This window comes from Sander lucioperca, chromosome 20 (assembly GCF_008315115.2).
Source record: "Sander lucioperca isolate FBNREF2018 chromosome 20, SLUC_FBN_1.2, whole genome shotgun sequence".
Lineage (NCBI taxonomy): Eukaryota > Metazoa > Chordata > Actinopteri > Perciformes > Percidae > Sander > Sander lucioperca.
Window position 1 is genome coordinate 23,158,806 of NC_050192.1, and position 26,869 is coordinate 23,185,674.

The window sequence follows — 26,869 nt, forward strand, 5'->3', positions numbered from 1 at the left end:
TACATAAAATGTAATCAAATGTAATTTAAAAAGCCGTAAACATGTTTTAATGTGTGAATATGTTATGTGGCGCTCTGCTTGTAGTTCCTGCTGATGTCACCGGAGGGCGCCATGACGTCACTCACCAGCTCAGAGAAGCTGTTTCTGAATGTAGGTCAGTGGTCTATTTGTTCTAAATAGTTAAACTGTTACCGTGTGGTCCTGTGGTTTTTTTTATGTGGATTAAGACGAGGAGATGTAGAAGAGCGTCGAGCTACGACTTCATTCTGTGGAAACCTACAACATTTTGTAACTTAAATTTGTGCATGCTAATATATCTGAATGCAGGAATTTAGACGTCAGAAGTTTTTTCTCGCCACTGTCGCACCAAATGATTGCTGAGAGTGGGGTCTACACCTACTCTGTTAAATACCATGTTATTGAATTTGAACACAAAGTTGGATCATAAAGAAGTGACACTAGTTCCTGTTGGAGGAGTGCCAGCTCATAGTGACGCAGTTCCATATTTGTTGATTTAGTTAGAGAATAAAAGAGCTGAGTCTTGTTGTCTCCACATCAGTCCTGTCAGTGAATAGAACGACCGATACTAACTGCTGCAGACAGCTTTGTGATCTTCAACACAAGAGTACTCCACACTTTCTCAGGAAATAAGAAGTAATGTAGAAACATTATATTTAACGTTACAGAGCCAGAAACTAACCCTGAAGAGACCAAAGACTAACCTGTTGTTAAAGTATCAAACAGCAACTTACAGTTTCTTCAAACAGTTAACAAAGAAGAGTGTCACGCTCCGCCTGGACACTAATCTACAATGCTAGAATATGATGCGTACATCTCTCTCTCTCTGTCTCTGGGCTAAAATATAAATTACCTAAGACAATAGAATTATGCGCGTGAAAGGTGGCAGTGACAGGATGTAAGCAGTAGGGCCGAGATCATCAATGTAAGCCTGTAACAGCGATGGATACATTTTTAAAAAGGAAAAATGCAGATTCTGATTTGAGCACTAGACAAAATTCTAACCCAGATGAAGAACCTAGTACGAGTGGTGGTCAAAAGAAAGCAAAAATGGTGAGCTTGAGGCAATACAACGAAAGTTATCTTTTGTTAGGATTTACTTTCACCGGGGATCCAACTGCCCCGACTCCGTTCTGCTTGGTGTGTGGGGAAAAGCTATCCAACGGTGCCATGGTCCCAAGCACGCTTAAACGCCATCTCCAAAGAAACACCCGTCACTTCTAAACAAGAACATGGACTATTTTGTCGGCCTGCGTGAACACACTGAGAAACAGGTAACGTTAATGAGAAAAAACCACAAAGGTGTCTAGAGAGCTCTCAAAGCTAGCTATTGAGTAGCTGAACTAGTAGCTAAATCAAAAAAGCCACACACTGTGGCAGAGACATTAATATTACCTGCCTGCAAAGCCATTGTGAACGAGATGCTGGAGGAGAGAGGACTGATGGAGAGACTTGAATGGCAGAAGGAGCAAATTGCAATGGAAATTGAAATGTTAAGAAGAAGATTGAGGTGAGTTGTGAACATCCAGCAAACTGGAACGAGTCTCATTGGATGGAGCTACGTCCTGTCTGGGTTGTTTTGTGTCATGTCAGTCTCATGCAGACTCCTTCAAATAAAGTATTTTTTCGTGAAAAGGAATTATTTTAGTTGATGACTAAAATGAGAATATTTTTGCAAAATAATTTCCTGTCTCACTCAAAATATCTTTCTGTTTAGACAACATTTTGAAATATTATGCTTAGATTTTTTTAAATTCTGATTTCAGAAGATATATTTATTGAGTTTTGGACAGAAAGTAAAGCATGATTGGCATTTAATTGTTAATAATTAGGCCTACAGACTAGTGTGACACAGGAATCACTTGTCGCATCCCGAGCCCACAAAAATACTCCCGTCATATCCTAATCAGGGGACTGCTACAGACATATTCATATTAATATTCTAATATATGCTGGGAGACTTGATGTGACCCTCAATAAATGTGTTTTTCTATCAGGACCCAGCAGAGACCAGAGTCTCCTGAACCTGAACCTGAACCCAGCTGTGTGTCCTTAAAGAGCGACCGGTCAAATCATCGCCTCATTGACTTTAAAGGAGAGCAACCCTCTGATGAAAAGAGGTAAGCTGTTAATAATATTATAATATTACTGATTCATGTTTTAATTTTTATATATCCAGAAAAGTTTTTGGAGTTTATTTTCACATCTTTCTTCTCACATCTGAAAGTTGTCCAGTTAAACCAGTCTTCAACTCTTGACTTTAGGGAAATATTGGATCTGGTTTGGTCCAATATATTCTCTGGAGTTTTAGCTTTTTAACTCAGTTTTTTGTATAGTTTATTGAACTTCTTTGTGTTAATCTTGTTTTAGTTGCTGCTTGTATCTCCAGCAGTTTTTGTGTCTGAATACTAAAAAGTGAATTTCCATCCCTGTTGGTCTTACTCTCTGTGTAACAGGATCCATCAAAGACCAGACTCTGCTGAACCTGGACCCAGCTGTGTGTCCTTCAAGAGTGACCGGTCAAATCATCGCCTCATTGATTTTAAAGGTCAACAACCCTATGCTGGAAAGAAGTAAGCTGTTAATAATATTATAATATTGTTGATTCATGTTTCATCAATAGAAATTTTTCAATTTATTTTTATTATCTTTCTTCTTCACATATAATTATATTCTCACATCTGAAAGCTGTCCAGTAAGACAAGTCTTCAACTGTAGATCTCAATTTAACATTGGACCTGGTTTGGTCCACTATTATCTGGTGTTTTAGCCCCATTAAAAAGCATTTTAAATCTCCCATAGCCATAGGGTAGGCTAAAAATCATGAATGACAAAATTCTTCCCAAATGTTATTCTCCAACTGGGAATACCAGGGGGATGGTTGGTTGTGTGCGCCTCAGAGTGCCCCTTCCAGGGTAACTTCATTTGCACACCCCCCCTGGACTACCAGCGTCCCTTGGTAAGTGTTTGTGTCACCTGGGTCAGGACACTATTTGCCATGAGAAGACTTATGCAATTTGAGTCTGGACACTTAAGGCCAAGTTCCAGTGATTGGGTTCATGACCAGATTGTTTTTCCTCGAAGTCTCCTGACCCAAACTGGTCAAACCGCAAAATTCTTCCCAAATGTTGGATCTGGGTTTGCCAGTTGGATGTCAGATCAGAAGTCAATAAGGGGAAGCAAAAAAAAGGTAACCACCATCCAACAGTATCCTCAGTCCAGGTCAGCAGTTCTCCCTGACTACAAACAGGCCATCTAAGCTCTGCTTCCCCCTCCTGAGTCAGCTGATGGTTTGCCAAAATTGTTTTCAGGCCAACAGAAGGGTTTTCACCGTTGACTCCCCAAACTTCTACCTACGAATGTTTGCTTCCATGACGACAGAAGCTGCAGACTTCCTGGCATCATGATACCAGTCTGCTGCTTCAGGAGTCCTTTAGGCCAATGATGTTGTAGCCCTTGTTTACTTCTTAGTTCTTTCTGTTGATTCACAGTGGGATCAGCAGTACCACCAACACTTTAATGTCAGGGGAAACCATCTGATTCAATGTTGTAATCAACACTTTAAGTCACAGGACCTTTACCTTATATTTGTCTCTGTGTGGACAGACATGATGTGAGCTAATTCTTCCTGATTCCTCCACAGAGTGGACCAGGAGAGCTCAGAGGTTCCCAGTGGTCAGTCTACCCAGCAGCATCAAACACACCTGGACTCCATCTTTATGGTCTGTACATGTACAACAACTACTTTTACATCTATTCTGTTCACAATCATCTCCATGCTGCACTTTTCAGACCAGTGGGTTGTCAGTCTGTCCAACATGGATCTGATGTTTGCTTCCATGATTTCAGTTTGATTTGATTCATATAACCTTCTCTTCCAGCTGCTCGAGGAGAACATCATCACTTTTGTGAAATACGAGCTGAAGAAGATCCAGAAGGTTCTGAGTCCAAATTACCCAGAATGCTTAGAGAGTCAGAGGGAGGATGAGGATGAAGAGCAGAGGAGCAGCAGAGAGGCATTTCTGAAGATCACACTGTACTTCCTGAGGAGAATGAAGCAGGACGAGCTGGCTGACCGTCTGCAGAACAGTAAGAGGATTTCTCTAAAGATTTAACTTGCTGGACTAATGGGACGTTTACCAATGTCTCCAGAGAAGGGTCAAAATATGTTTCTGTTTTCTTTTATAAATCACTTACTGATCTTTTTTGTTCTGTATTCATTCAGGAAGTCATTCTGGAGTTTGTAAGCGTAAACTCAAATCTAACCAGCAGAAGAAGTTCCAGTGTGTGTTTGAGGGGATTGCTAAAGCAGGAAACCCAACCCTTCTGAATCAGATGTTCACAGAGATCTACATCACAAAGGGAGGGACTGCAGAGGTCAATGATGAACATGAGGTCAGACAGATTGAAACAGCATCCAGGAAACCAGACAGACCAGAAACAACAATCAGACGAGAAGACATCTTTAAAACCCCACCTGGAAGAGATGAACCAATCAGAACAGTGATGACAAAGGGAGTGGCTGGCATCGGGAAAACAGTCTTAACACAGAAGTTCACTCTGGACTGGGCTGAAGACAAAGCCAACCAGGACATCCAGTTCACATTTCCATTCACCTTCAGAGAGCTGAATGTGCTGAAAGAGGAAAAGTACAGCTTGGTGGAACTTGTTGATTACTTCTTTAGTGAAACCAAAGAAGCAGGAATCTGCAGGTTTGAAGAGTTCCCGGTTGTGTTCATCTTTGACGGTCTGGATGAGTGTCGACTTCCTCTGGACTTCCTCAACACTAAAATCCTGACTGATGTTACAAAGTCCACCTCAGTGGGTGTGCTGCTGACAAACCTCATCAGGGGGAATCTGCTTCCATCTGCTCGCCTCTGGATAACCACACGACCTGCAGCAGCCAATCAGATTCCTCCTGGGTGTGTTGACATGGTGACAGAGATCAGAGGGTTCACTGACGCCCAGAAGGAGGAGTACTTCAGGAAGAGATTCAGAGATGAGGAGCAGGCCAACAGAATCATCTCCCACATCAAGACATCACAAAGCCTCCACATCATGTGCCACATCCCGGTCTTCTGCTGGATCACTGCTACAGTTCTGGAGGATGTGTTGAAGACCAGAAAGGGAGGAAAGCTGCCCAAGACCCTGACTGAGATGTACGTTCACTTCCTGGTGGTTCAGGCCAAAGTGAAGAACATCAAGTATGATGGAGGAGCTGAGACAGATCCACACTGGAGTCCAGAGAGCAGGAAGATGATCGAGTCTCTGGGAAAACTGGCTTTTGAGCAGCTGCAGAAAGGCAACCTGATCTTCTATGAATCAGACCTGACAGAGTGTGGCATCGACATCACAGCAGCCTCGGTGTACTCAGGAGTGTTCACACAGATCTTTAAAGAGGAGAGTGGACTGTACCAGGACAAGGTATTCTGCTTCATCCATCTGAGTGTTCAGGAGTTTCTGGCTGCTCTTCATGTCCATCTGACATTCACCAACTCTGGAGTCAACCTGCTGTCAGAAGAACAAACAACATCAACACGTTTCTACCAGAGTGCTGTGGACAAGGCCTTACAGAGTCTAAATGGACACCTGGACTTGTTCCTCCGCTTCCTCCTGGGTCTTTCACTGCAGACCAATCAGAATCTCCTACGAGGTCTGATGACACAGACAGGAAGTAGCTCACAGACCAATCAGGAAACAGTCCAGTACATCAAGACAAAGATCAGTGAGAATCTGTCTGCAGAGAGAAGCATCAATCTGTTCCACTGTTTGAATGAACTGAATGATCGTTCTCTAGTGGAGGAGATCCAACGGGCCCTGAGTTCAGGAAGTCTCTCCACAGATAGACTGTCTCCTGCTCAGTGGTCAGCTCTGGTCTTCATCTTACTGTCATCAGAGAAAGATCTGGACGTGTTTGACCTGAAGAAATACTCTGCTTCAGAGGAGGCTCTTCTGAGGCTACTGCCAGTGGTCAAAGCTTCCAAAAAAGCTCTGTAAGTGTAATGTATCCCTTGTATTGTCCTTCGGGTCACCGGGACACAAGGGTTATTCATCAATAAATATATTTCAACAGGAATTAAAAAATAAATAACTTGTTTCCTTCCTGTTGTCTCTCCAGACTGAGTGGCTGTAATCTGTCAGAGAGAAGCTGTGAAGCTCTGTCCTCAGTTCTGAGCTCCCAGTCCTCTAGTCTGAGAGAGTTGGACCTGAGTAACAACAACCTGCAGGATTCAGGAGGGAAGCTGATCTCTTTTGGACTGACGAGTCCACACTCCACACTGGAGACTCTCAGGTCAGGATTCACCTGATGACCATTTAAAAATCGGACTAACTTTAGTTCATTAACAGCTTACATGTAGCTTTGTGTCTGCTGATTTGATGAACTTGGGCAGAGGTTTCGAGACTCAGAGTGAACATTTTTAATCATTTGTTTTGTTGTTGAATAATTAAATATCACATATGATTTTAAAGACTTATTCTAAATTCTAACCTAACCAAAATATACCTGGACAACAAACAAACATAAAACAAACACATGGCTCCACTTGTTGACAGAGGGTTCCTGTGTGTTGTTCTGTGTGTTTGCAGTCTGTCAGGCTGTCTGATCTCAGAGGAAGGCTGTTCTTCTCTGGTCTCAGCTCTGAGCTCCAACCCCTCCCATCTGAGAGAGCTGGACATGAGCTACAATCATCCAGGAGACTCAGGAGTGAAGCTACTGTCAGCAGGACTGAAGGATCCTCTCTGGAGACTGGACACTCTCAGGTACAAACACTGATAAACAACAAGGAGATATTTGTGTAGGAAGCTTTAAGGAGAACATCTCCAGGAACTAAAATGATAACTCTCTTTTGTTAATAATGGATGTAGTTTTGACAGATAGCTGTATGATAAAGGAACTGTCCGTGATTTTAAGAAATATCCTTTTTTTCCCTCTTTCCCGGGATCAAATCAGTTTTATCTCGACAGAAAGGTCAACGAGAGATTTAGCCTAGCTTAGCACAAAGCAGTGTGCTTTCTATGCTGTAAGAAGAGTGTGTGGATGAAGCATTACTCTACTTTTTCGGCAGACTAGTTAGCTAGAGGTTTAAAATGTCAGTTACCGGTGCTGCATGGCTCATGTGATCGATCAGAGATGTACACTGACGTCTGGAGCAATTATTTCTCTAAGTTCCTCTTGTGCTGGTAGAGTACAAAAAGTCCCTCAAAACGCTCTTTCCTAGTTCCTGCGGTGCAAAGACAATATACAATATGTGTACGTGAAAGTGATGTAATATATATGTTTCTCTTCAGAGAAAGGTCCACTGTTGCACCAAATGCTTGCTCTTGGGGGAATTGTTGGGTCTCTGTAAATGATAGTGTGGCAGTGGCGCCAGCAGCCGTAATCCTGTTCACACTGCGTACATTTTTTTCTATGAGATACTCATCTAATGATATATATATATATATATATATATATATATATATATATATATATATATATATATATAAATTTCATATGTATTTTATATATTGTATACGCTGCAAGTTTGTTTATATTTTTAGATGTAAAGTTAAAGGAGAACTCCGGGCAATTTTTACGTTAATCTTGATCGCTATAAGTATGTGAGTACTGTCGATAGCAAAAAAAACGAGCCGAATCGGTGCTAGCTAACTGGAGCTGCTGCAGCTAATGCCGAGAGCTCCCACTTAGCTAGAACGGCAGTTTTGGGGGCATATCATAAAGAGTGCCTTTGTGCCTCTTAACAGACACAAAATGCAATTAAAATGTCTGTGCAACATGAACAGGGCCCTTACATGACAACAAGATGCGTTTTCAACTCAGACATTGTTTAAATTCACCTACCCTGTTAGCTGCGAGCTGCCGTCTGGGATGAGTGAGTGTGTTCAGCCAGGCTTCGGTAATAATCATCACGCAGCAGTTCCCTGTGTATTTGTAGCATATATATCCATTTTGTGTGCGATCCATCTGGCGTTGGTGAATAGTAGTCTCTGCAGTGGCGAACTGTGTGTTAGTTGCCTTAGCCAGGCTAGCAGGGCTGACCGGCATCCTTCTAATTCCTCCCCGCCTTCCTCACCTGCCGCGGCCGACAACAATCCACGGGCGCCCGCTGGTCTGGTGGATGTCCTCCAGAGGACAGTTCATGCTTTCGCTGCGAAATTTTTGCGGCGAAAAAAGTTTATTTCCCCCTCAAAAATAGGTAATTGACCACTGTAGTGGTTATGATCATATCAGTGACTATGTAACTACATGGAAACGGGCCAAATGATGCCTGCTTCTTGTACAGTAATACAATGCAGCTCCATATTTCAGCGAGGCAAGGCATCTTAAATCCAGTGTTTTAATCATTGCTCTGAACCAGTCTTTCTCAACGGTCTGTAGCGGGACCGTAGGTAGATTGCGTTCATAATGTTGCTCCACTGCATGCTTGAAGTGACATGTCCTTATGTTAGCACGGTAACGGTAGCAAGGCCAAGTAACGTTAGAGCGACGGGCAACAACAGTGGCTAAATTATGTCTGATTTTTTGGAAACAAAAAACTTGGGAACAACAGGCGTTGTTCTGGTGTATCTCCGGTCTTTCTTCATCCTCTAACTTTCTTCTCTGTTCTTGAATGTGCCGTAGCGACCAGAGCCTCTCCCAGCTTAACAGACTGTTATGCTACCTGGCTAGCTAGCAGCTATAGTGTTACCCAACATGCCATGTTCTGCGGTGTACATTTGTAAATGTAAAATTATTAGTGTTAGAAATTGTTTAAGTCACAAATTGTTATGTGCTATGGTGTTTTATCCTTTTAAAGAGAGTTAGTTGTGGGTTATTAATTGTTGTGTTATAAAGTTACTACCATGAGTGAGAAGGGTACGCAGTTAACCGGGGTCCCAGTGCTGCAACGGAGGGGAAACAAGAAACAAACTGGATCGGCTCATGGATCTGTTCATTTTTTCGATCCCGGATCCAGCTATTTTGTCAATATCGGGGCCAATATCCGATCTTAATATTGGATCGGTGCACCCCTATGCACAATATGTACATACAATATTTAAACTAAAGTGCCAAGTAGACTTAAAACACAAAAGTACTAAAAACAAGAACAGGATTCCGAAGATGTTTTTTCCAGTAGCCTTCTCTCTCTCTCTGTCTCTCTCTCTTTCTCTCTCTCTCTCTCTCTCTCTCTTTCTCTCTCTCTCTTTCTCTCTCTCTTTCTCTCTCTCTCTCTCTCTCTTTCTCTCTCTCTCTCTCTCTCTCTCTCTCTCTCTCTCTCTCTCTCTCGCCAAATTGTTTTTACAAATTAGTATCATACTGTCGGTTTCAGCTGTTTCTCCAGTTGTTAAGTCAGGGCGACGTCATAAACTTTCTAAAACGTCTAAATCATAAATTCATAAATGTCCAAACATAATAGGCACACACTGCTATTTCTACTCTATAACATATGTCATTAATTTCCCTCTGTAGGGCTTTTATTTTCATGCAGCTGTGGTTGAATAACACAGCGTTCATATAGCTATAGATCAGTTTATCAGGAACTAGAGACGGACATCTCCGTCCTATAAAACAACAACCTGTAGTTTCAGTAATATTCTCATGACCTGGTCGTTATGATATGATAAAGTACGCTAGGAACCCACTCTCATAGCCTTTTATGAGAACAGCTGATTTCTGGAGCAGTAAACAGCTTTAGAGGACAGTTGTTGTGCGTACTATGAAATGAAATCCTGACTTAGACCTCCTCTATCTGGAATGTGTCCTGAGATAACTTCTCTTATGATTGGACACTTTAAAGGAAATTAAACTGAATTAAATATTTGAATTTATTGACAGCCCAAATATGAATATAAAATGAGTAAATTCCAACCCTACATTTGATCAGAATGAAGCTGTGTGTGTGAGAGTGATGTAATGCCCCCCCCCCCCCCCTCCTTCTTTCAGGGTGGAGCCTGCTGGAGTCAGATGGTTGACACCAGGTCTGAGGAAGTGTAAGTGTGTTTTTAATTTCATTCATCAATCTGTGACATCACTCATTCAACCCTCTGATGTCATCATCAAAGTGCTGATTGGTTAATAACTGCAGCTGTGTTGTGTCTCGTTCTCTCTGTCAGATTCCTGTGAACTCACACTGGACACAAACACAGTGAACAGAAAACTCAAACTGTCTGACAACAACAGGAAGGTGACATGTGTGGAGGAGGATCAGCCATATCCTGATCATCCAGAGAGGTTTGACTGCAGTCCTCAGCTGCTGTGTAGAGATGGTCTGACTGGTCGCTGTTACTGGGAGGTTGAGAGGAGAGGAGATGTCCTTATATCAGTGAGTTACAGAGGAATCAGCAGGAAAGGAAACATTGCTGATTGTGTGTTTGGACATAACGATCAGTCCTGGAGTCTGAGCTGCTCTGATGAAGGTTACTCTGTCTGTCACAATAAGAAAGGAACACCCATCTCCTCCTCCTCTGTCTCTAACAGAGTAGCAGTGTATGTGGACTGTCCTGCTGGCTCTCTGTCCTTCTACACAGTCTCCTCTGACTCACTGATCCTCCTCTACACCTTCAACACCACATTCACTCAGCCTCTCTATCCTGGGTTTAGGATCTGGTCTCCTGGTTCCTCAGTGTGTCTGTGTTGTGTGGAGGACGGAGAGTCTCCTCCTGTTTCTCACTGCTGATCAGTTGAGTCTGTACAGGATCATACTTACAGAAATATGTCAGGTTGGCCGCCTGGTAGGACTGAACGATTAATCGCATTTGCAATAATATCACGATATGTTAAAATGCGATTTCCTAATGGCAAAGGCTGCGATTTGGTCACGTGACTCGCGAGAGCAAATCAGTCTGCACTCCGCACAGAAAGCATCAACTTAGCACGCTAATGCTACGCCGTAGCTTGAGCAGATTTCTGTCATTCAAACAACTCTGAGTTGTAGTTTTTACAGCCATTTTAATAAAATGAAGGGTTTTATTCGGGCTCGAGTCCATACATGCAGTTAATGGATACAGGCACGGAGAACTGAAGGCTCTGTTAGCAACGATTAGCTCTGATTAGCGGTTAGCTCCAGTTAGTTAGCTCCGTTATAAAGATATGGAGCAGAGCAGACTGCCGCGAAGAGGGGTAACAACCAGACTCTGATAAATGACGTTCGGGGAGCTTTCACATCAGCGTGGCTGCGTTGTTTCAACGGTTTTATTAGTACAGTTAATCCTACGACGAGACCAGCAGCAGCATGCTAACGATAGCCTCTCTGAGCAAGTGCAACGTTGACGCTGTCATGCACGCGGAACTTCACGAGGGGGAGGGGCTGGAGGCAGCTCCTCTGTGTGCGCTGTGTGTGTGTGTGTGTGTGTGTGTGTGTGTGTGTGTGTGTGTGTGTGTATGTGTGTGTGTGTGTGTGTATATGTATGTGTGTGTGTATGTATATATATATATATATATATACACACAGTATATACTATATTTTTTACTTATTTAACTGTCTAGTAAAGTTCAAAGACAGTGTTTAAAAAGTGCAATCCACAGTTTTGGTTCCTACCCTCACCTATGGTCATGAAGGCTGGGTCATGACCGAAAGAACGAGATCCAGGGTACAAGCGGCCGAAATGGGTTTCCTCAGGAGGGTGGCTGGCGTCTCCCTTAGAGATAGGGTGAGAAGCTCAGTCATCCGTGAGGAGCTCGGAGTAGAGCCGCTGCTCCTTCACGTCGAAAGGAGCCAGTTGAGGTGGTTCGGGCATCTGGTAAGGATGCCCCCTGGGCGCCTCCCTAGGGAGGTGTTCCAGGCACGTCCAGCTGGGAGGAGGCCTCGGGGAAGACCCAGGACTAGGTGGAGGCACGTCCAGCTGGGAGGAGGCCTCAGGGAAGACCCAGGACTAGGTGGAGGGATTATATCTCCAACCTGGTCTGGGAACGCTTTGGGATCCCCCAGTCGGAGCTGGTTAATGTGGCTCGGGAAAGGGAAGTTTGGGGTCCCCTGCTGGAGCTGCTGCCCCTGCGACCCGACACCGGATAAGCGGACGAAGATGGATGGATGGATGAATCCACATGTTTACATATGTTTATTACAGTACATAATAATTAAATAATGTAAATACTACTAAGTGTGGTAAAGCCACATATTTGTTTTTATATTTCTGCATTCTCTGATTGAAGTAGTTAAATAAAAGATGTCATTCATCTTCATGCATCACCTAATTTCATCATCACATCCAGGCCTGGCCTCCAGGAAAGAACTGTTAAAAAAAAAAGGTGTGCAACCTCTGACATATATAGCAATTGTAAGTCGCTTTGGATAAAAGCATCAGCTAAATGATATGTAATATAATGTACAGTCACTCCAGGATTTTGCGATGTCGCGATCGCGCCAATTCACACAAATTCAACCAATTACCATGACAAAAAAAAAACTAATGAATGAACTTTGTATGAAATAATTAAGAATGATTGAACAGATTCCTTGTGAACATTGTAAACTTCTTTAAAGATGGAAGCTGTGATCATGAAATTGTAGAAATGCCGTTGATTTGTGTCATGTTTAGTTTTGAGTTCTGTCTCTTTTCACAATAAAAGCATAAAGTTACTGTGATGTGTTTGTGGTCTTTCTGTTTAACTTTTAACGTCAGTGAACTCCAGGATGGCGGGATTCATCTAGTACTACTTCTTTGCTGTTCAGGATATTTTTCTAATTATTTTAGTGTTACGTTTAATAACATTTAAACAATAGACTGTATATATGAATATAATAATATTTACAGTCTAAGATCCAAACACTTTCTTAATGAGAGGCTGCGGACGTTTAAAGGTTGATCAGCACAACTACAGGGAGGGTGCAGTTGCATTATGGGAAATGTAGTTTGGCCAAACTTGAATATCTGGATTAATTTAAAAAAAAAAAATCAACTACTTATATATTAAATATGTCAAATTAGGAATATTAAAAAAAAAGAATTCAATTTTATTTTTTTAAGATCAGAGAAATTGGATTACTAAAAAAAAGGGTTAATTTTTTAGTTGTTTACATATTTTATTTCTTCAGTTATAAATGTATTTGTGTAGTTTTTTAATATTTATATACTACATATATAAGGTAAATATATTTTATAGACATAATGCTATAAACAAAGGATTCTGGTTAAAAACAGCACATATAAACAAAACATTATTTATAAAAAGCTAATAACGAATATAAATTACTTTTTTAAATTTTTATTTAACCTTTATTTAACCAGGTAGGCCGTTGAGAACAGGTTCTCATTTGCAACGGCGACCTGGCCAAGAAAAGCAGGACAACATACTGTTTCACATTCAATACTCTGACTGAACAGTGTAACTGCTTTTAACTAGGTGCCCTTTAAGTTGTATATCTGTATTAGCTTAAGTTAAGTGTAATGTCTTGTTTGTGTTCTAGTATGTATAGTGTATGTACAGAGATTTGTGGTGTAGTATGTAACCTTTGTCCTGTCTTTTATGTATTTTGAAACTGTTTTGCCGCCAGTCTTGGCCAGGACTCCCTGGGAGAAGAGTTACTGTAACTCAATGGGACTTTTCCTGGTTAAATAAAGGTTGAATGAAAAAAAACAATACAAGAATACAGAATACAAAAGGCTACATAAAGGCTACATGAAGTGCAGATTAAGTAGGCATTACAAAGCCGGTGCAAAGTGAGGTGTGCTTAAGACGAAGGATATGTGAAAGTCATATGGTAATAACCCAATATACATGAATAGACAGTCTATAACACTGCTGAGATGTAGTGAAGAGTCAAACAAACAAAAAACAGTTAGTGCAAATTATGATCTAGTTAGTGATGTTGATCAGTAATAACACAGTAAACCGGAATAGACAGTCTATATAAATGCTGAGATGATGAGAGTCGATATACAGTTAGTGCAATTTGTGGTCTGGTTAGTGATATAGGTCAGTACTAACACTATATATGAATTGACAGACTATATAAATGCTGAAATGTAGTAAAACGTCAATATACAGTTAATGCAGATTGTGGTGTACAAAAATTGTGTGACAACAAAGGTGGGAGGAATAACAGTTGAGCATACCAGGGTGGATGAATAGTGCAAAAGGACGTGATAGCAATGCAGGAGAAGATGTGCATGTGTGCAAATATGCAGTGGTGCATGACAGAGATAATGGATTGCAGTAAGGAGGTGGGAAACAGAGCGTGAATAATGGAGAACAGTTAGCATGTGCAGTGATCGGACAGGAGCTCAGACAGACGTACTTGAAGGCAGTTAGTGAGATAAGGGTTTTGAGTTTCAGGGGTTTTTGTAGTTCATTCCAGTCATTTGCAGCTGAGAACTGGAAGGAGTGGCGGCCAATGGAGGTGTGGGCTTTAGGGGTGACCAAGGAGATGTAACTGCTTCAGCGCAGGTTGCGGGTGGGTAAAGCTATAGGGACCAGTGAGTGTAGGTACAGCAGGGCTTTGCCTAGCAAGGATTTGTAAATGAGATGGTACCAGTGAGTCAGGCGTCGAGTGTGTAACGAGGGCCAGCCAACTAATGCATAGAAGTTGCAGTGGTGGGTTTTATAAGGGGCTCTGGTCACAAAACTTATGGCACTATGGTGAACAACATCTAGTTTTTTCAGGAGAGAGTTTGAGGCAGTTCTGTAAATAACATCACTAAAACACAATTTTGCAAACTAGGTTGGTTTTATCAAAATACATAATTCACAAAACCACACACCCAAACTGCAAAATACCTCATATATCCTGCAAAATGAAGCACTGCAACCAGAACTACATCTAGCATTATCAAAATCAAACTTTAGCACCAAATGGCACACTCTTCATTCATATTACCAGATTTTACACACTGCTGGGCATAATGAATCTTTTTTTTATCTTCATCTTTAGTATGCTTTGCCATAATACTAAAATAGTTCAAATTGTAGAAAATTCTTCAGATTGTTCACATGCACAGAAATGTTTGCAGATACACACACACACACACACACACACACACACACACACACACACATACACACATGCTGTTGAAACATTTATTTATTTTATTTTTCACCAAACAAGTCAGTGCAACGTATGCACAGCAGATATATTTACATTGGACTGAACAAAAATATGCTCACAAAAAACATTAAACTGAAAAGGAAAATTGCAGAAAGAAATTGTTAATGAGGTGTTTGGCCAGGTGTGTATATATTGGCCAATCAGCTCATGTCGTGTCATTTTGAATGGCAGTGTTTTTGAAATGGCAAACATGTGACTTTATGTCAGATTGTTGTCTTATGCAGAGAACCGTGTTCAGTGCATTTAAAAAGTGACATTTTGAATTGCAAAATGTGTGTAAAGCAGAAAATAAGTTTAGACTTTTGGAGACTTGAGAAGAGGTTTTGCTCTCTGAGTGTCAGTTTAAATAATTGTGCTATGCATGTCATTTTAATGTGTTAGCAATTGGAAAAAAAACTGTAACATACACACACATACACACACACAGTGGTTTGCTGTTAGCGCTCTTAGCTGCATTTTGTTCTGAAAAGTGCCTCATAAATCAAGTATTGTCACGATTATTGTTATTATTATTACTACAACTGTAGAATTACCCACTTACTATATATATATATACGATATAAATGTGTTACACTGTTGAAAAAAATATTAATGAAAAAAGAAAAATACCACAATAAATAATTAAATAAAAAGGCCCATGTGTAAACCGATGTAGTACCCAGATAGCAACAGACAACCAGCTGTGTTTTTGTGCTAAAGCTACCGAGATTCTTATTGTGAGCAGCAGCACGCAGCAATATTTAAAAAAATTGGTTTTGGTGTGCTTTGGCCTCATCTAAAGGCCCCAAAAAAATGCAGCTGCACTGTCGTGAAACACACCGGGTATGAAACTCCATTCAGAAATCTGTCTGTTCATTGTTTACTTACTTTTTGAAAAATGGATTCATATGGATTTGTTGGTATAATCGTACCAACAACATCTATAATCGTTGCATCCCTACTATTGAATCACAATACAGATTGAATCGGTCCCTGTGCGTCATGAAAGAATCAAACCGGCCGTATTAGTTTTAACTTTTGTTCATACAGATTAATTGGTGATGTTATTTTCCTGACATGAAGTTTAGGAGCTGATCTCATGTATGTTTTTAACATAAATCATGTGCACCGTGTTGCCACGGTTTCCTGGTTGAACGACATGTTTCCTCTGAACGGTGTGAAACGGCTTTGAGATGTGTTGTCTCTCATTTATTGGCTGTGTCCCAGGTGATAGCCAATCAGCTGAGACGTGTCTGTAAACTGGTGGTGATAAACAGGCAGAGCGCCTGCTAGAGGTGTGAATCTTCACTGATCTCGCAATTCGATTACGATTATCATATCTTCGATTCGATATCTCTATGCATCACGATGCATCAAATACATTTTTCTATTAAAGGGGTGGTTCAGAATTTTGGACATAGGACCTAATTTCCAAGTTAATCAATGGTTCCAGTGTGTTATTTATCAGTGGAGACCGTTTTCAACACTTTTCATCCAGTCCTTCCAGTTGCAGAGTTAGCTGGTGCTAGGCTAGCGCAAGTCAACAGTATCTGCTAGCCTGCCACTAAAAACAGTCTTACCCACTCCACAGTACACCCGAGGCAAATAAATTATAACGCTAGACTATCGATGTAAATGTCTGTGTTGATAGAATAATGTTAGAAATAAAACTACCCCTGCATTGTGTTGCAATAGTTATACTTTGTTCCCTGTAGTTGGTAGCATAAGCTACAGCAGCGGCGGAGTGATATTACCTAGGCTACCGAGAAAGCCGGTTTACATGACAATCACGCAAGTTTATTTACCTGCCGCTGCAATTTGCATGTAAACTGTCTGAGCTTACATGACTTTTCTGTCAGCAATTACCTAAAGTTAGCAGTTAGCCCAGCCAGGTATCTACCAAGAGTGTAGCTATACCGTTAGCTAACGTTGTCACTCTCCACAATGCATTGAACTGTAACGTTATCTCCACTAATTGTCAGTCTCAATCTATCAGTAGCAGCTAGGCTAACGTTATGAAAGGGGCTAGCTTTATTAGCTTGAGTAGCCTACCAAAAGTTATTACCTGTTCATCAGTAGCTGTTGGTGCATCTGGAAAGACGGATGGAACCGCATTCGTTGTCAGTGACTTGTGGTCCTTTAGATTGTGGGGTTTTTCAAAGTCGTCTGGTCTAAAATGATCACTACACATTTGCCACTTGAGTAGAGTCTCCGCCTTGATGTCCAAGCCAGCAGCAAGAAGCCACAGTTGGTTCTCTCTCCCAATGGAAATTTGTGGAAACTTTGTGGTGCCCATCTGTTTGGTTTATTTTTACAATTTCTAAATGCACACTGAATCACCATGTTGCCTAGTCCTTAGTTTCTCAATACCAATGTACTAGACTACTACTAGGTGTCCCGACTGGAGTGCGCTTCTCTGTTTACTTTATGGCGCAGTACTACTAACCGGAGCAAAGTAAAATTCCGCCACTGCTGAGAAACTAGTCCCTCAAAATGTAATGCGATCATTGAGATGCAAGGGTAGTTTTATTTCTAACATTATTCTATCAACACAGACATTTACATCGATAGTCTGGCATTATAATTTATTTGCCTCAGGTGTACTGTGGAGTGGGTAAGTGGGTTTTAGTGGCAGGCTAGCAGATACTGTTGACTTGCGCTAGCCTAGCACCAGAGAACTCTGCAAATGGAAGGACTGGACGAAACGTGTTGAAAACTGTCTCCACTGATAAATAACACACTGACTAACTTGGAAATGAGGTCCTATATCCAAAATTCTGAACTACCCCTTTAACTTTTCTTTAGGGATGCACCGATTCCAGGATTCGGCTTCAGATTCGGCTGAATATTGGGGTTTTTGACGGGGTTGGGTTTCTGCCAAACCTTAGAATTTTTTTCCACCGAACCGAACCCTACGCTTGCACTACACGCGCGATGCTGGTCGACATAATGACGGCGCCGTTGATTATGGGAAGGTGTTTACGTAGGTGGAGCGTTCAATGCAGTAGGCTGTGAGAAAGTGAAAATGGAACTCGTGAGCAGAAAAAGTGTAGTTTGGCAGAACTTTCAGTCAAAAGAAGGCCATTCAAGTCCAGCTACATGTTTAATCTGCAATGCTGATTTGTGTCGTGGTGGCGAGGACCCTAAATTATACACAACATCACCGCTGTTACAACATCTGGTATGAAACAGCCGAAAGAATAAGAGTTGTGATGAAGGAATCTACAGACAGCAGCCAGAATGCAGCAACTTCAGGTACAGCAAAGGAAGGACAGTCACTGTTTACTTCATTAATGTGTTTACTGTGTTCATGGACTGAGGATGGGACGAGGATTCAGCAGAATCTCAACCAGGGGATTCGGTATTCGGCCGAACTCCAAAAATCTGGATTCGGTGCATCCCTAGTTTGGCAGCCAGTCGGTGAGTGGAGAGACACCGAGCAGAAAGAGCTTTGTCGCTGCTCAGTGTTGATGTTGTGTAGAGTCTCCCGAACCCGTTTGGTGCCCTTTAGGCACACTTCTCATTTCTTAAAAAAAAAAAAAAGGTGTTTCTTCAAATTTTTGGTGCTTTTTCTGATGTTGTTTTCCCTGTTTTTGACGTTTTTCATGCTCTTTGTTTCTGTTTTTGTTTCTTTTTTTCAATGTTTTTGTTGTTGATTATTTCAACGTTTTTGTTGTTTTCAACTTTTTTTCTGGAAATAAGAAAAAGAAATCATCAGTCTGTCAGAGACAGAGAGTTTTTGTTGAAAAGTGGGTTTTTATTTACCAAAAAAATGCAAAAAGAATAAACCAAGAACTTAGTACCTTGGCCTATAAAAGAGGTCAACACAATATAACTTAAGCCAAAATTAACTAACCTCTTTGAAGGGGACATATATTGGCCAAACCAAATTACACACACGGGGAAAACCAAGATGGACATAATTGCAACTAATACAAATAAACCTAAATCCCCCCTCCAGCATGTTAGCTGATGGTACGGCCCAATTGGCAGGCCATAGTATATAACAGTCCTTCACCCTTGGCTGTGCCTTTTCTGCACTGTGAAGGACCTCGCCACCAGCACGGTAACAAAGACAGAAAATAATGATTAATATAACAGAAACCCTTACAATGTAGAAAATAGTGCACTCTATTTAAACCATGTAAAGCTAAAGGAAATAAACATGGATTACGAATTAACCAAACGGTGTAATGTGTTTGTTTTGATGGCTGAATTGTTTGGGGTGTGGCTGACTGCCCAATACTCTGTGTACTAAATAGCATGGGGTGAAATTGTGTACCAGACTACCATTGCTGGCTGTTTTAACCTGTGTAGGCTAGACCATCACACAGTCTGACTCTGGATGCTGACTCCAAAGCTGGTTGGTTTGGTTTTGCCCAAACTTAGCCCAAATCAGCAACAGAAACAGCCAATCTAACATGCTGCTTTTAAAGACTCGTGACAGCAACCTTTTCTTAGATCTTAAACATTTACTTAAAATAATGAATCCAGATTGTCCAGCAGGGAAAAATCCCGGAAACTCTTTTCTTGTTCAGATGACAAAGAAGCTTAAAAGAAACAAAGAAACATTCAGCTTAATGTCCGACTGGCTTTAAATCAAAGGACATGTAGAAACTCTTCCAGACCTAAAATAAAAAGACCTTGAATAATTACCAGAAAATGCTTCCCAAAATGAAACTTAACGAGGTTTAGATCTGATCCCAGATTCTCGGAGGCCGTTCATGTCAGAGATCGTTACCGTAGATTCAGAGTTTGTTCTCCAAAAAGAATGAGACCGTTACAGACTCAAACCCTTTTATTATTATGGCCAGGGTGTAAGAATAAATCGGCCCCTATTTTAAACAATAACAAAGTAGGCCTATTACTGATACATAGATTAGTAATATTCTTTCTATAAGAATTATGATCAACTTCATTATTTACTGGATTTTGTATCACCATAGTCCCTAAATGTATATAGAAATGCAGTTAATGAGATTCAAATCGAAAACATTTTTTTGGCGGAGGACCCCCCAGACCCCCCGTTCTGAAAAGTGCCTCATGAATCAAGTATTGTCACAATTGTTATTACTACAAATGTAGAATTACCCACTTACTATATAGGCTATACGATATAAATGTGTTACACTGTTGAAAAAATATTAATGAAAAAAGAAAAATATCACAATAAATAAATAAAGGCCCATGTGTAAACGCTGTAGTACCAGATATGGCCACCAGGTGGCAGCAATGGACAACCAGCTGTGTTTCTGTGCTAGAGCTACCGAGATTCTTACTGTGAGCAGCAGCACACAGCAATATTAGTTTTTTTCCAATTGCTAACAGACTAAAATGACATGCATAGCACAATTATTTAAACTGACACACAGAGAGAGCAAAACCTCTTCTCAAGTCTCCAAAAGTCTAAACACATTTTCTGCTCTACACACATTTTGCAATTCAAAATGTCACTTTTTAAATGCACTGAACACGGTTCTCTGCATAAGACACAACAATCTGACATAAAGTCACATGTTTGCCATTTCAAAAACACTGCCATGCAAAATGACACTACATGAGCGAATTGGCAAATATATACACACTAATATAAACCCAATATATCTGCTGTGCATATATGTTGCACTGACTTGTTTGGTGAAAAAACAAAAATGTTTCAACAGCGTGTGTGTTTATCTGCAAATATTTCTGTGCATGTGAGCAATCTGAAGAATTTTCCACAATGTTATCTATTTTAGTATTATGGCAAAGCATACTAAAGATGAGAGTGATTTTCATTATGCCCAGCAGTGTGTAAAATCTGGTAATATGAATGAAGTGTGTGCCATTTTGTGCAAAAGTTTGATTTTGATAATGCTAGATGTAGTTTTGGTTGCAGTGCTTCATTTTGCAGGATATATGAGGTATTTTGCAGTTTGGGTGTGTGGTTTTGTGAATTATGTTAAGTATTTTGATAAAACCAGCCTAGTTTGCAAAATTGTGTTTTAGCAATTGGAAAAAAACTAATGTGTGAATATGTTTTGTGTTGCTCTGCTTGTAGTTCCTGCTGATGTCCACCAGAGGGCGCCATGACGTCACTCACCAGCTCAGATGAAAACAAACTGGAGATTTTGGGTTAGTTGGATTGTTCTTTATTAGGGCCCGAGTTCCGACATCGTCGAGGGCAAAGGCCCTATTGCTCTTACAATGTTTTTACTTCTTTCTTTCTCCTTATTAATTTTATTCTGTGTTTGAGAGCAGTTTTGAGGTGCTTGGGCTACTCAAAAACTTACGAAAATTGGTATGCCTGTCAGACTTGGTGAAAATTGCAATCTGACATGGGTCTCGGGCTTGGGCATGGCATATTGGCTCTATAGCGCCCCCTATTAGTTTTAAAAGTTAATTGTGAGTTGATGTCCTCTACCTAATGGGTTGATCAGATGAACTTGACATCAAGTCCCGCCCACATCAAAGTCAGCCATTTTTCTTTGCTTACGTCACTCCCCATATGCTCCAACGGGCCAAGACAGCCTGATAGCATTTTTTACTATGAAGGAAATGATTTGTATAAATGCTATGTTTTTCATTTTGAATCTTGAAAGAAAACCAAATATTCACCAATTTAAAAATGACATGAAATTATATTTTGAAACTTTAAAAGGACTGACAAATAGGAAAGCCATCCGGATTTACAATGCCTTACAACCTCTTTAATGTAAATTTCATGCGCCCCTTTTTCATGTATGTATATATGCATTTAATGTTTTTAATGTGTTTATGTATCTGTACTTGAATAATAAAGTGTTTTAAATATAAAAAAGAAAAAAGAAAGCCTGGTGGCGAAGCCTCGTTTCACATTAGATGATAGAAAGTGATGATGAAGGCTAAACACAAACATTTCATGCAACAGTGAAGTTTTCATGTAGTTACTGTAATTGGGCCTGTGTACTTTTTCGTTCATTTGATTTCCGATTTTGAAACGATATCCAAATTTGAAAAATGGGTAATTTTAAAGCTTGTTAATATTGATGACAATGTGTTCAAACGGAGCCATATTTCATTGAATTTAGCCCTCAAAAGTAGAATGGTGTTTTTCGTTATGGACTTTCATATTAACAGCAAGAATTCAGTCTCATTACAACCAAATGTACAAAGGGGCGATTTTGCTTCATTAACAGGTGAACCAGAAGCATACGGTGAACCTCGAAAAATTAGAATATCGTGCAAAAGTTAATTTATTTCAGTAATTTAACTTAAAGGGTAAAACTAATATATTATATAGACTTATTACATGCAAAGCGAGATATTTCAAGCCTGCATTTGTTATAATTTTGATGATTATGGCTTACAGTTTATAAAAACCCTCAGAAAATTAGAATATTGTGAAAAGGTTCAATATTGTAGGCTCAAAGTGTCCCACTCTAATCAGCTAATTAATCCAAAACACCTGCAAAGGTTCAGTAGAACAGTAGAACTCACAATCATGTGAGATGCTCCTCGGATATTACCTGCACAGTAACACACCTAATATAATCTAAGTATTTCAAAAGGTCGAACACACATACAGATGTCTATACAGTAAAATTGCTTCGGGATTACCGTTATATCCGAGGTTTGAAGTTGCATTTTAACGGGGCAGTGCAAGTTGCGGCTGTGGTTTAGCGGAAGCTAACGCAGCCTGAGCTTTCGCGTTACAATATAAAAGGTGTTGACCGTTGACTTAGCTAGCACGCAAACAGTTCATTTACATGTCTACGAGCATGTTAGCAAACTACACCAAGAGACAAATACCGAGGAATATTGATAGAAAGCAGGGGAAACTAGTACTTTCATACTTTTTGGCATTGGCTAATTAGCAACCTGTCTGCTATTAGATGTTAGCTTCCGAGCTAGTTAACAGCTAGCCCCAGAAGCTCATGAAAACAAGGCTTTCACCGGAGCAGTCTTACGTTATTTCCGAACCACTCTTTTCGTTTCAAAATCGGAAATCAAATGAACGAAAAGGTACACAGGCCCAATTACAGTTCACTGTTGTTGCATGAAATGTTGTTTGTGTTTAACCTACATCAGTTTCTATCATCTTATGTGAAACAAGAGGCTATATCAGCTTCGCTACCAGGCTGTCTTGGTCCTTTCGAGCATATGGGGAGTGACGTAGGCAAAAAAAATGGCTGACTTGGATGTGTTGTTTTTTCTGGCATCCATCCATCTTCTTCCGCTTATCCGGTAACGGGTCGCGGGGGTAGCAGCTCCAGCAGGGGACCCCAAACTTCCCTTTCCCGAGCCACATTAACCAGCTCCGACTGGGGGATCCCGAGGCGTTCCCAGGCCAGGTTGGCCAGGTTTGGTGCTGTCACGTATACCCCTGACATTTAAAGATATTATTTTCCCTCCACCTAGTCCTGGGTCTTCCCCGAGGCCTCCTCCTAGCTGGACGTGCCTGGAACACCTCCCTAGGGAGGCGCCCAGGGGGCATCCTTACCAGATGCCCGAATCACCTCAACTGGCTCCTTTCGAAGCGAAGGAGCAGCGGCTCTACTCCGAGCTCCTCACGGATGACTGAGCTTCTCACCCTATCTCTAAGGGAGATAGGGTGAGAAGCTCAGTCATCCGTGAGGAGCTCGGAGTAGAGAACGGAACGGAGTAGAACCATCACCTTATCATGGTGGAGAGGTTTGTGTGTCCCTATGAACCTGAGGGCTGTGTTGTCTGGAGCTTTGTGCTCCTGATAGGGTTTCACAAGGCAAAGTGGTCTCAGGGGAGGGGCCAGACAAAGAATGGTTCAAAAACCCTATGAAAAAACGAGGTAGAGATGGAGTGACCCTGCCCGGAGGAAGTCCGGGGCCCCCGTCTGGAGCCAGGCCCAGATGGAGGGCCCAGATGGAGGGCCCAGATGGAGGGCCCAGATGGAGGGCCCGTCAGCGAGCGCCTGGTGGCCGGGTTTGCCACGGAGCCCGGCCGGGCACAGCCCGAAAAAGCTACGTGGCACCTCTCTCTCCAACCCATGGGCCCACCACCTGTGGGAGGAACCGCTGGGGTCGGGTGCGCTGCCACATGGGTGGCAGTGAAGGTCAGGGGCCTCGACGGACCAGACCTGGCAATTGTGTTATCTGAGAGAGGGACTCTGGCTACTTCTTTAACCGCGTCAGGGCCGAGCATCTCGTTCACAATGGCTTTGCAGGCAGGTAATATTAATGTCTCTGCCACAGTGTGTGGCTTTTTTGATTTAGCTACTAGTTCAGCTACTCAATAGCCAGCTTTGAGAGCTCTCTGACACCTTTGTGGTTTTTCTCATTAACGTTACCTGTTTCTCAGTGTGTTCACGCAGGCCGACAAAATAGTCCATGTTCTTGTTTAGAAGTGACGGGTGTTTCTTTGGAGATGGCGTTTAAGCGTGCTTGGGACCATGGCACCGTTGGATAGCTTTTCCCCACACACCAAGCATAACGGAGTCGGTGCAGTTGGATCCCCAGTGAAAGTAAATCCTAACAAAAGATAACTTTTGTTGTTGTTGCCTCGAGCTTACCGTTTTTGCTTTCTTTTGACCACCACTTGTACTAGGTTCTTCATCTGGGTTAGAATTTTGTCCAGTGCTCAAATCAGAATCTGCATTTTTCCTTTTTAAAAATGTATCCATCGCTGTTACAGGCTTACATCGATGATCTCGGCCCTACTGCTTACATCCTGTCACTGCCACCTTTCACGCAGGTAATGTACGCATCATATTCTAGCATTGTAGAATAGTGTCCAGGCGGAGAGTGACACTCTTCTTTGTTAACTGTTTGAAGAAACTGTAAGTTGCTGTTTGATACTTTAACAACACGTTAGTCTTTGGTCTCTTCAGGGTTAGTTTCTGGCTCTGTAACGTTAAATATAATGTTTCTACTTCACTTCTTATTTCCTGAGAAAGTGTGGACGACTCTTGTGTTGAAGATCAGAAAGCTGTCTGCAGCAGTTAGTGTCGGTCGTCCTATTCACTGACAGGACTGATGTGGAGACAACAAGACTCAGCTCTTTTATTCTCTAACCAAATAAACTAATATGGAACTGCGTCACTATGAGCTGGCACTCCTCCAACAGGAACTAGTGTCACTTCTTTATGATCCAACTTTGTGTTCAAATTCAATAACATGGTATTTGTAGTGTCCAATCCTAATCAGGACACTCTACAAATAGAGTAGGTGTAGATCACTCTCAGCAATCATTTGGTGCGACAGTGGCAAGAAAAAACTTCTGACGTCTAAATTCCTGCGTTCAGATATATTAGTATGCACAAATTTAAGTTACAAAATGTTGTAGGTTTCCACAGAATGAAGCCGTAGCTCGACGCTCTTCTTAATCTCCTCGTCTTAATCCACATAAAAAAATCCACAGGACCACACTGTAAAAGTTGAACTATTTAGAACAAATAGACCTCTGACCTACATTCAGAAACAGCTTCTCTGAGCTGGTGATGTCGTCATGGCGCCCTCTGGTGACATCAGCAGGAACTACAAGCAGGCCTATTGAATCTTGTTCCAACTAGTGCAGCCTGAATGAATGTTGGAGTAAACGGTCTCATAGTTTTTAAATGAATTCACGACAAACATGTTTAAACACCCTGGAGTCTGTGTGCACTCTCAACTCGCCATCCTCTGTTATAATCAAAACATACTTTAGATTAAAAAACAACTCTATTACATGTGTTATTACATGTTAACTGTCAGTCTGTGTATTACTAGATTAGGTAATGCTGACCCTCTATGGGCTGTTCCTCTTGTTTCCTGTTTAAAGTTTACTTTCACTTTCACAGAGGCTGATGTGACGCAGTTTTTTCTCTCCGTGTGGAGCTCCATCTGAAGGTAATATAACTCGTCTGTCTGGTTTGACTCGTCAACTCAAGTCTGTGGTTAGTTTAGTTTAGTTTAAGAGCAGAAAGCTGCAGAGAAACCAACTCAACTGGACTAGTGATTAATAACAACTAGCGTCTTATTCACAAAGATCCGCCGCCATGTTGTATCTGGCCGTGTTACTGTCTTATAGATCCTTTATTTCTGTCTTATAGATAATTTATTTCTGTCTTATAGATCCTTTATTTCTGTCTTATAGATAATTTATTTCTGTCTTATAGATCATTTATTTCTGATGATAAACACATCGGACATTTCCAACGGCGTTTAGCAGCAGAAACACTAAAGAAGAGAAGCTCTTCATTTCTCCGTCTGTACCACGGGGGGGGGGGGGGGGGGGGTTTAAAATATACTTTAATTTAAACTCTTTAAACATCATCTGGCACCGTTTAAATTCTGTTTAGTTTCAGAGAAAGTTAAACATAATGTAAGTGTTTGAACTCATTTCTAATGGCGGTAAAAACAAGTTTCTTTTTGTGTGTGTGTCTGTGTGTGTGTGTGTGTGCACGCGCCCGTGCGTTCATGGACATCGGAAAAACGTTTTTCCGAGTGAAAACGTCATCATTCACGTCCCTTCCTGTGGGAATCAGAGGTGGGAAACTCCTTATATATATCTATGGGAAACTCGGGCTATATTTTTTTTTTTTTTTTTTTTAAACTTTATTTCAAAACGTAGATAACAAAGGTTCATTCATTGCAATGTATATACAAATAAAATACAAACATATATAAAATTATAATTTCGAAGTAAAAATGAGAATAATGAATTAAACAAAAGGAAATAAAAGTACAAAGAGGACAGACTTCCAAAAATCAATAGTGTAGACAGCAAGAGTATTCAAACAAATAAATTGGAGTAGACATCAGATATTAATATAGCTTTCTTATTGGATACCAACTTAAGAGACTCAAAGTACATCTCAAATTCAACCTGGAATAATTTGAAGCACGGTTTTGAACTAGAAAATTTAGCCTTAT

General features: G+C 41.0%; 1 protein-coding gene across 1 annotated transcript in view; it reads left to right on the forward strand.

The window, feature by feature from the left end:
• The first annotated feature begins 1,439 nt into the window (after window positions 1-1,439).
• Window positions 1,440-26,869, forward strand: part of LOC116056953 (NLR family CARD domain-containing protein 3-like) — a 53,087-nt gene continuing 27,657 nt past the window's right edge. The window contains exons 1-3 of the mRNA XM_035996393.1: window positions 1,440-1,528; window positions 2,016-2,138; window positions 2,475-2,591. Coding sequence (XP_035852286.1) covers window positions 1,440-1,528; window positions 2,016-2,138; window positions 2,475-2,591 — 329 coding nt within the window. The remainder of the gene's footprint in view (window positions 1,529-2,015; window positions 2,139-2,474; window positions 2,592-26,869) is intronic.